This window comes from Podarcis pityusensis (assembly GCF_964106645.2).
Source record: "Podarcis pityusensis genome assembly, chromosome: 8".
In the NCBI taxonomy this organism is placed as follows: Eukaryota; Metazoa; Chordata; class Lepidosauria; order Squamata; family Lacertidae; genus Podarcis; species Podarcis pityusensis.
In genome coordinates, this window is record NC_138033.1 from 40408747 (window position 1) to 40421970 (window position 13224).

Consider the following 13224-nt stretch of genomic DNA (forward strand, 5'->3'; position numbering starts at 1 on the left):
CCGAAGGGCACCAGGCTGTGCTATGTTGTTATGGCACGGATAGAAAATCCCTGCTGAAATACCACTGAAATTTAAAGACACACAACACAGTATCATATTTTTACTTTTGAGAGGCTATGGTAGTTTTTATTTTGGGGGTGTTTTTTGTTTTTCTGAAATCACATAATTTCTTCCTGGCTTGAGAACCTCTTAAGTGGTATTTCCTAAATAATATTTTTTTGTGTTATAATTTCCGTATTTGCACACAGTGTATGGGAAAAAAGGGTGGGGGGAAGAAAGGCACCTTATTTTCCTCACTTCCTTCAAACAAAGGAAACTGTTTTGCAGGAAGCTGGATAACCTTCTGTTTATTCATTTACCCACAATATCATTCCACTCTTGCGATTGAAGTCCCAGGGGTTTCTCCTGATAACCAACGTCATATACAACCTGCTAGAGAGCAATTATCTCGTTCTCACAGGAAGCCAGAGACCCAAGATCCTTTGGTGATCAATGGTTGCAACATTACAAACACTGAAGAATATAAAAGCAGCATGCTTAGGGTCTGCTTTGCTCAGGAGATGTTATCTAAAAACATAAGAGCACCAGGAGGCAATAAATACCAGTGGAACATTTCTGGGAGGGGGAGCGTTTTCCCTTTCGTCTAATGAGTGCCTCAAATGATACCCACTCTCTCAAACTTTAAAAAGTAATTTAGGCTGCCAGGAGTTTGATGAACAAGTTGGTCCCAAGACTGCAAAGTCCATATAGAATGCTCAAGATGAGAAGTGATTTGCATTTGCAGTATTTAGGAAACAAAGGGATATATACTTCAGTATAGCTGGCTTAAACTGCCATCTCTGATGAATTTCATGGGGTCCCATAGAGACCATGATGAAAAACACAGGGAATTGTCAAAGAACTGGAGTTTTCTTATAGGCTTCAAACTGTGAGGTGACATGGCAGGTTGTTTTATTTGTTTGTTTGTTTGTTTGTTTGCTCGCTTGCTTGCTTGCTTGCTTGCTTACTGCAGACACTTTACTGCTCCCCTATCATTTTGCTGCTGTGCTGCACTGAGCTATACTATGGTTTAGCTCTCCCAAACAAACCATAAGATGCAAACCACAGAACAAACCTATGGGTTGACGCTCATGCTAGTCCTACTCAAGAGTAGACCCACTAAACTTAATAGATATGTCTAACTTAATTTCAGTGTGTCTACAGACCTCTCAGATTCAAGAACAAAGCCACCTTTGATGCACAAACACAACCCTTCAATAAGGGACATGGGTAATGATTCAAACCACTCTCCCACTCCTATGTACTTGTTGAGCAGTACTCAAGATGGATCCTGTGCCAGAAACAGTTCGAGCTAAAGGAAAACCTGTGGATCTAAATCAAGCACAAACTAGTTCTGATGCCTAGGAATGGCAATGCCAATCAGCATGAATCATTGTGCTTTCATAAACAAGTAACCCAGACAGTAAGCAGTTAGTGCGTGTGTGCTTTCCTTAAGTAGATGCAAACAATGAAGAAGCCACTGTACTGTATGAGCTTTTGAGATGCCCCGCACCAAAACGTATCTACTGAGCAACAAAAATTCTGCAGGGCTAAGAAACTACAAAAGATAATAGAATGAAAGAGGTAGAAGGGAGTTTCCAGAGCATTTGCTACACGCAGAAAATGCAGAACACTCCTAAGAAATGGGCTTATCCAGCTTCTGTTTGAAGACTTCCAATGAAGGAGAGCAAAAAACAGGGTCGAATTTTAAGGGAGTTTCCCACTCACAAGATTAACTGAGAGCTAGTGTGCTATGATGAGCAGGCTATCAACCTGCAACTGAATTCTAGGTTCATATCTCAGCCATGAAGCTTACTAGGTGGTCTTGCCCAAGACTCAATCTCTGTCTCTGTCTCTGTCTCTGTCTCTGTCTCTCTCTCTCTCTCTCTCTCACACACACGCACACACACACACACACACACACACACACACACACACAAACACAGCATGTTAAGTATGCACTTTAACCACTGAGAAATGGTCTCCTTCCTTTTTAATAAGCTAACGTATTTTCCACATGTTTAGTTTAGTTAACTGTGTGTGTTTGTTTTTTAAAAGAAACACTTGCATTTCTTTCAGTTTCAGAAAGATTTATAAATTGTTGACATATAAATCTTTGTTGCTTTGAGGCCAAGGGATGTCTTTGGCTCATGACAACCGCAATGCCAAAAGACTGTGTAAATCATAGACTTGGAATCTGTGTGATGTGCTTGATACCCAAGTGGAACAGCCAGCCTCTTTTTCCTTAAAATTATTCCAGGAAGTAGCAACAGAATAGACACAGAAATTCTGTCCAGTTGTTTCCATGGAAAGTTAAAAGAAATGAAGAAACAGGATATCTGATATGAATGAGTCCTCCACAGTAGTGATTTCAACCTTTCCAGATCAATGACCTGCCTCTAACTCCATCCGGTACCCACATTTATGTATGTATGTGTGTATGTATGTATGTATGTTATCTATCTATCTATTTTTCTATCTTGCAAACACACACACACACACACACACACACACACACAAATATTCAGTGCTCTCTTTTTTTGGTAAAAAATGAGGTACTAATACTCCTTTCCTGATCTTGTGCCAGCACAAGATGGCTGCCAGGGAGAAGAAAAAAAAAACAATTATATATACAAGAGGAGACCATTTTGTGGGCGGCTTCTGTTCCTGGCTCATGTGCATGTCAGTGGAGCATGCCAAAGCCCACCCCAACCCATTACACCCCACCCCCATTTTGCCCTCATCCAGATCCAAAAGGACCCATGTGTTAATTGGATGTGCACAAAATGGTTGCCGCCTGTAATTATATCTCTCTGCCGGTCTACAAATCTTGTTCTATCTCTGTCTCTTCTCAGTCTTCCATTTATTAATTTGCAGTATTTATAGCCTGCCCTGAAACAAAAGTCCTAAGCATGGAGCACAACAAGAAATAAAACAATATTTAAAATTCAGTTAACAACAAATGTATAAATACAGAACGAGAAGAGCTGCAAGGATTAAAAGAGGAAGACATTGTAAAAGGCCCTGTATATTTTTAAAAAATTACTGTATTTTAAAAGATTTTTTAAATATTAAACACCTTTAAAAAAATTTTTAAAAGACTATTGGGCTAGATGTAAAGCATGGCAACTTGCCCAAGACCATCCAGAGAATTTCATGGTCTCCCCAGTCCAAATCCAATGCTTTATCACTAAGATAGGGAATCTCAGGCTTGTGGCTGAATGTGGCCTTCCAGGCCTCTCTCTATTTAGCCTTCGGGACTCTTCCCAAGCTATGCTGTTTCCCAGGACACACTTCTGTAACTTCCCAGGCCCTGCTCTGCATAGGGCATCCTCCTCAAGTGCTTTTGCCTAGCTGTTATGCTTTGCTGAATGGAGAGGTGTGCTTACATAGAAACCCCTGGCTTTTGCATGGCTGGAAAGTAGCTACTGCACACATGCATTACTCTGCCCACTTTTGTCCCTGGTGCCAGCCACCCTTGGCATGTGGCCCCTGGAAGGTTGCTCCTGAGGGCCCTCAGGCTGAAAAGGGTCCCCCAGCCCATGCCCAAATGGCTCCTGTGACCACACTGGTTTTCAAGAATTGCTGAATAGAGACAAAAACATTCCTGGAAAAACCAAGGTCTCCAGAAATTCAATACTGAATTAAGAGATCGAAATCATACCCATCACATTTAAAGTGGCTACAAAAGTGCATGTCTATTCCACCATAAAGCCCAAGAAACCCCAGTTAATTACATAGCCATGTCCACCAGTGGGATATCTATGTAACTTCCTGTCTATGTAACTTCCTGAGCCAGTAGGTCTGGGAGGAATGTAGCAGTTAAGGTGCTTTAAAACCATACAGAAAGGTGGAATTTGATACACATATTGTCCAAGTTATCCTGTACTCTGGGGTAGCCAACATGGTGCCCCCCCCTCAATGCTCTTGGACTGGAACTCCCAACATCCCTGACCATTTGCCAATGGTGTTTCAAATATATGCAATTTCACTTACATGTGCAGTGCCTTGAAGCGTAACCCCTGCGTAACTTGGAAGTTGCCTGTATACCTGTTTAATATTTTAGCTCCATCTTTCAAAAGAAAAAAAGTGCTTAAGTTTATGCTGATTGTTATAGACTACCTTTGGCCTTCTCGGTAGTGGTGCCCGCCCTGTGGAATGTCCTCCCACCAGATGTCAAGGAAATAAACAACTATCTGACTTTTAGAAGACATCTGAAAGCAGCCCTGTTTAGGGAAGTTTTTAATGTCTGATGTTTTATCGCTTTATCATTATTATTATTATCATTAATTCTGTTGCGAGCTGCCCTATTGATTGTATCTTCCCTCCCCCTCTCTTCTTGCTGATCTTAGTCATAGTTTCCCGATGACTTGTTCGGATACTAAGGAAGCTGAGCTGTTTGTTCAAGAGTCTAGAAGATCACTGCATCACAGAATGTCTGCCCCATGCAGGAGTTGAAAGAAAATAAAAAATCTAGACAAGGAAATGGGACAGCCAGTCCCAGAAATGTGTAAGTTCAGAAATACAGATGATGCAATAGGACTTCAACCTGATGTTGTAAGAGTTCTTTCAAGTGGAGAAACTCTATAACCATGAGCATTGATGATGCAAACAATTATTGGATCCAGACTAACTCGCTTTCACTTAGTTCCAAATGAACTCAATGGGGCTTCAGCTAAGCCATGGCTGACTTGTCCCATTAATTTCAATGGGGCCTAAGTTCAACGGGCTTAGCTAGTTTCCAACCCAATTTCTGTAGACGCAATAGGGCTAACATTAACAGCTGTGGATAAACCTCTCCCACCTCAGTGAATTAGTCTAATCTCTTGTGAAGTCATCTGTACCAGTGGTCATCACAACATTTAGTGGTAGTATGTTCCAGAAGACAATTATGTGTTGAATATAGGAGTACACTCCCAACCCCTCTGAATCTCTTGCCCATCAGTTTTGCCAGATATTCCTGAATTATTAGGTATTATGGGGGCAGGGGTAGCCTCCCTTGCCCATTTCCTTTAATATTTTGTCTATTACAGTAAGGCGCTGTCTTATGCTTTTATCAAGGGATAGGCAATTTCACTCACAGACACACCAATGTTATTGGACCACAACTTCCACCATTGTTGAACAATGGCCATACCAGTTGGGGCTGATGAAAGATACAGTTCAAAAACACCTGGGCGCAAAATCGAAGGGCCAACTTGCCCAGCATTCCTTCTGCTGCCTCCTTCACCAGAACGAAGCAGACAGGCAGCTTGGAAATCCAACCACCATTGTCCTGATGGAGCCAGCTGGCCCATTTTGTTCACTTTCATCTCTATATACAGCCTCATACATTTTTAAGCGCTTTATAAGGTGGTAACTGTCATCAGGAAAAAATACCTAGAATATCCCTCGCAGAAGTAGTCCTTGCCAAAGCCCTGTATTCCCAGGGAAAGAAAACAAGGGAGCGGGGGAGAGCGAGAGCGAGAGAAAGACAGCTCTTTATCCTCACTCTCAAATTGTACAGTAACAAGAGGAGCAAAAACAAACAGAGTTAGGCTTGATTCCCATGGCGACAACGGGCTATTTCATCTGCTTTGTACTTGGGGGCTTCTGTGGCAACAAATGCAAAAAAGCTGAGGCCAGCAAACCTTTGCTTGCTTGGGAGTCATCTGCCTTAATATCATCCTGGATGAAAAAGGGATATGAAATATGGAATGCCACCTTTATTTTCATTCCTTGCAAAACTGACAAACGCGAAGGATTAGGGATGGGGAAATAGGTTGCTTTTGCTTCCTCTGTTTCTCATCTGAATGGTTTGATTCTGAGAAGGGACTTAAATGCAGATCTTCACACTTCTGCATCAGTTTTGAGATGATGATTATTATTATTATTATTATTCAAAGTCCTCATGAAAATTTATCAGTCAATAAACACATTTTTGCAAAGCAATTTTCCCCAATATAATGCATTTTTGAATGTTGTTTCCACTACTACATGCATGTACAGTGGTACCTCAGGTTAAGTACTTAATTCGTTCCGGAGGTCTGTACTTAACCTGAAACTGTTCTTAACCTGAAGCACCACTTTAGCTAATGGGGCCTCCTGTTGCCACCACGCCACCGGAGCACGATTTCTGTTCTCATCCTGAAGCAAAGTTCTTAACCTGAAGCACTATTTCTGGGTTAGCGGAGTCTGTAACCTGAAGCATATGTAATCCGAGGTACCACTGTATATGCACACTTTACCCTAGCGTATGCATTACTTGACCAGAAATTTGCTATGCAAAATTAAGAGAAGTGTGAATTTGGAATGATGGCTATGTTTCAGTTCTTGTATTGCATCAGAAAGTGTGAATTAAGTAGCTTGGTCTTTATTTATTAACTGAATTGAATTCCTCCCTCCCATCCCTAGCCAAGCCCAATGTTGGGGCCAGCTGCCTAATTCTATACCAAGAGTTGCCAATGTGCCCCCCCCCCCGATGTTGTTAGACATTAGCTCTCATAAGACCCAGCTAGCATGGGTGTCTGTAAGGGATCATGGGAGCGATATCTGGACAACACCCCATTGGCTATCCCTGATCTGTCCCTGGTCGGGGACAGAGGGTGGCGCTTGGGGGGGAATTGCCATCGCGCCACTCCTGGGTGTGTGGAGTGCCTCAGGGTGCAATACCCTCCCCGATGCTTTTTAACATCTTTATGCACCCCCTCGCCCAGCTTGTCCGGAGTTTTGGGCTGGGTTGCCATCAGTATGCCAATGACACCCAACTCTATCTGTTGATGGATGGCCATCCTGACTCGGCCCCAGACACACTGACCAGATGTTTGGAAGCTGTGGCTGGATGGTTACGCGAGAGCCAGTTGAAGTTAAATCCTTCGAAGACAGAGGTCCTTTGGCTGGGACAAGACGATATGGGATTGGGGGAGCAACTCCCATCTCTTGCGGGGGTGCAATTAGTGCCAGCACTGTCCGTTAAGAGTTTGGGTGTAATCTTCGACACCTCCCTTTCCATAGAGGCGCAGATTGCAGCTATAACAAAGGCGGCATTTTTTCATCTCCGCCAAGCTAAGCAGTTGGCTCCTTACCTCTCTCGCCCTGACCTAGCCACTGTGATCCATGCGACGGTCACCTCCAGACTGGATTATTGTAACTCGCTCTACGTGGGGCTTCCCTTGAGACTGACCCAGAAACTCCAGCGGGTGCAGAATGCCGCGGCGAGACTCCTTACGGGGTCCTCGCTGCGAGATCACATTCACCCGGTGCTATACCAGCTGCACTGGCTCCCGGTGGAGTACAGGATCAGGTTTAAGGTGCTGGTTTTAACCTTTAAAGCCCTATACGGCCTAGGACCCTCGTACCTACGGGACAGCCTCTCCTGGTATGTCCCACAGAGGAACTTACTGTCTTCAAATAAAAACATCTTGAAGGTCCCAGGCCACAGAGAGGTTAGGCTGGCCTCAACTAGAGCCAGGGCTTTTTCGGCTGTGGCTCCGATCTGGTGGAACGCTCTGTCACAAGAGATTAGGGCCCTGCGGGACTTGACATCTTTCCGCAGGGCCTGCAAGACAGAGCTGTTCCACCAGGCCTTTGGTCAGGGCCCAGCCTGACTCCCTCCTTTGGCAATCTTCGCAGAGCTCTGGCCCAGTGGTTGCCATTAGTTTGATTTGAGTTAATTTTATAATGAATAATTTTGGTATGCTGTACTATTTTATTGTTGTTAGCCGCCCTGAGCCCAGCTTCAGCTGGGGAGGGCGGGATATAAATAAAATTTATTATTATTATTATTATTATTATTATTATCTACATCATTCTACATATGGTGATCAAAACTGCAGCTGCTCTTTTGAATGCTTGAAAACAAAACTTAGGGGCTCTTGAGTTTTTGTGATGTGGAAGAACAGAAACTGAATCTTACACCTCTTGCCACAGTGTTCTAAATGTTTTGATTCGGAGAAGGAGGAGAAAAACCCCTACATTTTGGAGAAGAGATGTACAACAATGTCCTAAATCTGCTTCGAACCCTGCCCTACATATTTTGAAATTGTAATTGCAAAGCAATTCCAGTGGGATATCTTGCCAGACATCATTTCTGGTTCTTCTGCTTGCCTAGCACACATATTTTATTTATTTCATCTCATTGCTGCATTTCCTGGAAAGGAGTTCAAGGTGATGAGGTTATTTCATGTTTATCCTCACATCACCCCGGCAAGGTTGTCCAAGGCCAAAAAGCAAGCTCCATTTATCTATATTTCTGTTCTTATATGCTGCTTTTTGTCAGATGCCTGTAAGCCAATGCTGCCCCTCCTGTTCTCTCCTTCCCCTCTCTCTTTACTTGTAATATTTTGCTGCTGCTAATGCAGCAAAACTCCCCTCCCCTCAGCCTTGCTCTGAGGAATGGAAGGAGGTTCCTTCCTCAGAGTGAGGTATTTGTGAGAGGAAGCCTGGGAGGGTGCCTAAGCCAACCACTGCTTTTTTTCCAGGGTGGCTAGACGTTTCTTTTAAAATTTATTAAAAAACTTAAAGTTGCTGTTAAACCACCACCTCAGCACCTGCCACCTGAGGCAATCGCCTCATTTTGCTTAGTGAGTGAACTAGCCCTGGTTTTGAATCAAAGTCTCCTGGGTATACAACTGATGCACTACTAGTGACAGATGTTGGGGCCTCAAATTTCAGAGGCGCCCTGTGTAACACCAAAATTTGGTGCTCACTGCCTCTTGCCTTCCATTCTACATCAAAGTTGTGGTGCCCCTGAGGCACTGTGCCCAGTGCAACTGAAGTGGTTGGACTCCCCTGAATCTGCCTCTAGCACTATCCTGCTAGCTCATTAATATCAACCCCTTGGTTAACTACAGTCCTACCTCAGAAGTCAAATGGAATCCATTCCGGAAGTCCGTTCAACTTCCAAAACATTCAGAAACCAAGGCACGGAACCCACGTCAGATGTTCGGGTTCCGAAGAACATTGGCAAACCAGAACACTCACTTCCGGGTTTGCAGCGTTTGGGAGCCAAAACATTCAAGTCGTAAGGCGTTCGACTTCTGAGGTACAACTGTATTTACATTAGCCCAAGCCCCTTGCAGAACTTGAGAGTATAAATTATTCAATTTATATAAATTATAATTATTAATTTTATAACCAGCATTTCATTTCAAGAGGAAAGACCGAGGTGGTTCACAAAGAAATGAAATCCAACAGCAAAATAGGTATCTGTAGAAGTGTGCACGCACACAAAAGCTTATACCAGAACAAACTTAGTTGGTCTGTAAGGTGCTATTGGACAATTTTTATTTTTTTTTTAATTTCGACTGCGTCATACCAACACGGCTACCTACCTGAAGTAAAATAACAAGTAGAATAAATCAAATGATAAAAAATTCTGATACGTGCAATTATAACGCACAGTAAAACAACTACATTAAATGATTAAAATATATGTAATAAACCAGTTCATGAAAACAGCATAACAGTTAAAACAACCATCAAAGCATAAAATCAGGGAAAGGCTTATCTAAACAGGGTGTGCCTACAAAAAAATGACAGAATGCTAATAGTGATGTGGGGCCTCCCATATTTAAGTAGGGAGTGCATTCCACAATACTGGTGCCACTATGAAAAAGCTGGTCCCCATTTAACACAAGCTGATAATCACCAGGCCATGGCAATACGCCACCTAGTCCAAGTTCTGAAGATGGGGTGGATTCAAAATCTAGGCTAGCAGTAGAACACCTACACTGCATGCAAAAGATCCCAGGTTCAAGCCCTGGCATCTCCAGCTGGAGTGAGAGAAGATTCTTCTCCAACCTGCAAAGCAAATCCATGTGTAGACAAATAGTGAACAAGATGGAATTAACTGACTCAGTAAAAGGCAGCTGCCTATGTTCTGAAATCTAAAGAAAAATGAGTGATTTGTTGTGGTTGTTTTAAGGAAGTTGGAACTAATATCCTCTATGCCACACCCTGGCTTCTGGCACAGTGCAGTTAAGATGCTTTTAGAGCCGACAATGTAAGAATAATCAATGAACATTCCTGGCTTTGCTAATTGCCAAAATGAAGGCCAACAGGCAAACACCCCACTGGCTTCAACCTAAGAAAAATCACAAGCAGTTTGGGTCACAAACGGCCACTCTTCTGTGTGTATATACATATAATATATATTTTTATATTCTGAGAATGCTGCAAAACAACTACCAGACTTTTAGAAGACATCTGAAGGCAGCCCTGTTTAGGGAAGCTTTTAATGTTTGATGTATTACAGTATTTTAATTTTTTTGGAAAGCCGCCCAGAGTGGCTGGGGAAGCCCAGCCAGATGGGCGGGGTATAAATAAATTATTATTATTATTATTATTATTATTAGCCATTTCCCTCTCTCAATAATCTGTGGTTTGGCATTAACTGCAGTGGCTGTTTCTTGAGGAGGAAGGAAAGATTTGCATATAGTAATAATAATAATAATAATAACTGGATGACCCGTTTCTATCAATTAGTCGCAAGGATCAAAAGCCCAGTTGTCGTATATTTAGGATGTGTGGATTAGAGTGTACTTGCAAACCAACCCACAGTCAAATTGCATCAGCTAAATAGGGTCAAACTGGGTCAGCAATGGGTTAGGAAAATAAATTGGGAAGGTGTGGGCAACAGTCTCTCAAATTTCAATACAGTATAGCGAGTCATTATGATGGCACATCTGTCTTGAAACCTGCGCTGTCATGATCAGTGCTAGCAAAATCATATTTATATAGGGTGTATTAAAACCATGCTAGATGCCTGCAGCCAACATCCCCGCCCCCACACAAATAAATGGGCTGGTTAGTCTTTACTGTTATGTAATAATTATATGAGAAGATGGTGCAGAGTTATGGGCTAAGAGAATAAGCTGTCAACTAGGAAGTCTCCAATTCAAAGGCTACCCTGCCATTAACTCTTGAGGTGGGCTTATGCTAACTTTTAGCCTCCATCCCTCCCCATCTGCAATATGTAGGGACATAATACTGACTTACATTCCAGGGTTGCCGTAAGGATTAGAACTAGGTAATGTACATTAAAGGAACTAGGTAAGAACATTAAATATTCCTAGACGCAGGAGAGTGCTGTCAACAACTAGATGTCTCAATGTTCTGTCATCTGTAGTTATGGAAGGTTGATCTACCAGGTTGCCTTCGCATTTGAGGGTTTGCCTTGCAGAAGTGGCTCAAGTTAAAAATCTTGCCCATGCTCTTCTGCATCAGCCTTTGTCAACCTGGTGCCCTTCAGATATTTTGGACTATAAGCTGGCTGAGGCTGATGAGAGTTGTAGTCCAAGGTATATGGAGGGCACCAGGTTGGTGAAAGCTGTTCTACGTTATAATTTTTGCTATAGCAGCCCGGTTTATTTCCCCAGGATTTCCTTTGCACTTTGAGAACTCAAAGGACAATTCCTCCAAGTGCCTCTATTTTCCAGGGACAGTACTGGATTTACAGAAGTTGTCCTGGTTCTGATTTGATCAGAATGTCCTGCTTTTCCTTAGGATGTCCCTATTTTCATCAGAGATAAGTAGCTATACAACCTTTAGAAGACATCTGAAGGCAGTCCTGTATTGTGATTTTTTTATAGTTTATTTTTTATGTTTTTATTTATGTTGGAAGTCGCCCAGAGTGGCTGGGGAAACCAAGTCAAATGGGCAGGGTATAAATAATAAAATTATTATTATTATGGAATAGGACATCCCTATTTTCATTGGAGACATGTTGGAGGGTATGGGGGGGAAATTTGCATTTCAGTTTTAATGGCAGACTCCAATACTTAGTTTACAATATATATAGCAAAGTTCCTTGCTGTAGCCTTCACAGCTAGGGCACATTGTTAAAAGGAAGATGAGTTCTGAGTCAAAATTGTCTCTATTTTTTAAACTCTTTTTGATTGTGGATTGTGTGTACTTTGTGTTTCCACCCCTGCTGTATTGTCTTGATTACTCTGTACTGTATCTGATGTTTATGGTCTGTAGACCAAATAAACTAAACTATAACTAGATATTGCTTGTGAATTGCTCTTAATACTTGAAATTTGCTATACAAATGTGGAGTACCATTTTATTTATAATCTGCTTTTCAGACAAGATTGACTCACAATGTAGCTCACGGCTGCCCTTCCAACAAATAAAATCAATCAGAAAATCCAGATTTATTAGCAGTAGAAAGCCAATACATAAAAAGTATAGACACGTGTGGATGATAAAAGTAGAAAATAATAGACTAAACTATCTCGTTCCTAGAATGTCTCAAAGTTCAGTATGTGAAATGACCTTAGCTCCCTATCTTTTCTGCTCACTTCAACCTTCTCGCCTTACCCTCTTCCCTACCTTTAGTTTCCTGTTTCTCAGGACATCACATTCTTTGAATCCTTCCTTCCTTCAGCCTCTGGGCTCCCTGCTTATATAGTTTCTCTAGCTCCTGGAACTTCTTTCCTAGTTCTTAGCCTTTGCCAAAAGTGAAAGGTCAAAAGTGAGAGGGTTTTGATCCCATCCAAACAGGCAGCTTCCCTTTCCTTCATAGAAGCTGCACTGCAAACATTCTGGCAATAAGAAGTTTGAATATTGACAATGGTGCAGCTTGTGCATGATGCTAAACAACGGTTTGGAGCTAGCTAGATGAGCCTCCACAAGCACTGGGCTCATGTGCTCCATCCTCCCCCTTCTTTCTCCTATAGAACTAAAAGGATGCCTTCTGCTGAGTTTTGTTTCAGTTTCCAAGAATCTCAGTTTAGCATTTTGTATGAACCAAGGATCCTGGTTTAAAACAAACAATGCTTAGTGAAACAAGCCAGCCTCATTACCCATGCTTTGAAGTTGGCTTATTTAGAAAATGACCCAAGTTTGTTTTAAACCAGGATCCCTGGTAGGTATGTAAACTAAGCAAAGATTCTCTGAAGTTTAAAATAATCTTGGGAACCAGGGATAGGAGGAGTACACATGAGAGCTCAAAGGCTCAGGCTCAAGGAAGCTACTCCATGTATCAGTAAACCATAGAGTATCAATATGTGTGAATGCATCCAATATAAATTACTAGCCCTCAGAGTCACATCATTAATTGGCAAATGTTCATTATTTCAGATTGAAGCAGCCTCATAAATCACAAAACCAATGCAGACAGATTTTCAAGGTTTTCTTCAAGTTCTTTTCTGTTTTATTTATTTTGCTATACAAACTAACATGGATCCACATTAAAAAGGA

The 13224-nt window shown here is 42.0% G+C and overlaps 1 protein-coding gene across 2 annotated transcripts in view; it reads right to left on the reverse strand.

Moving 5' to 3' along the window:
• CMIP (c-Maf inducing protein) overlaps positions 1–13224 on the reverse strand; it is a 149613-nt gene that overhangs the window by 66413 nt on the left and 69976 nt on the right. The window contains exon 1 of one of the 2 annotated variants that reach the window (XM_081015818.1): positions 3174–3212. The exons of the other annotated variant lie outside the window; for it this stretch is intronic. Within the exon in view, the coding sequence (XP_080871944.1) occupies positions 3174–3197 (24 nt within the window). The 5' untranslated portion in view covers positions 3198–3212. Of the gene's footprint in view, positions 1–3173; positions 3213–13224 lie in introns of those variants that run through there. 2 annotated transcript variants of the gene reach the window in all.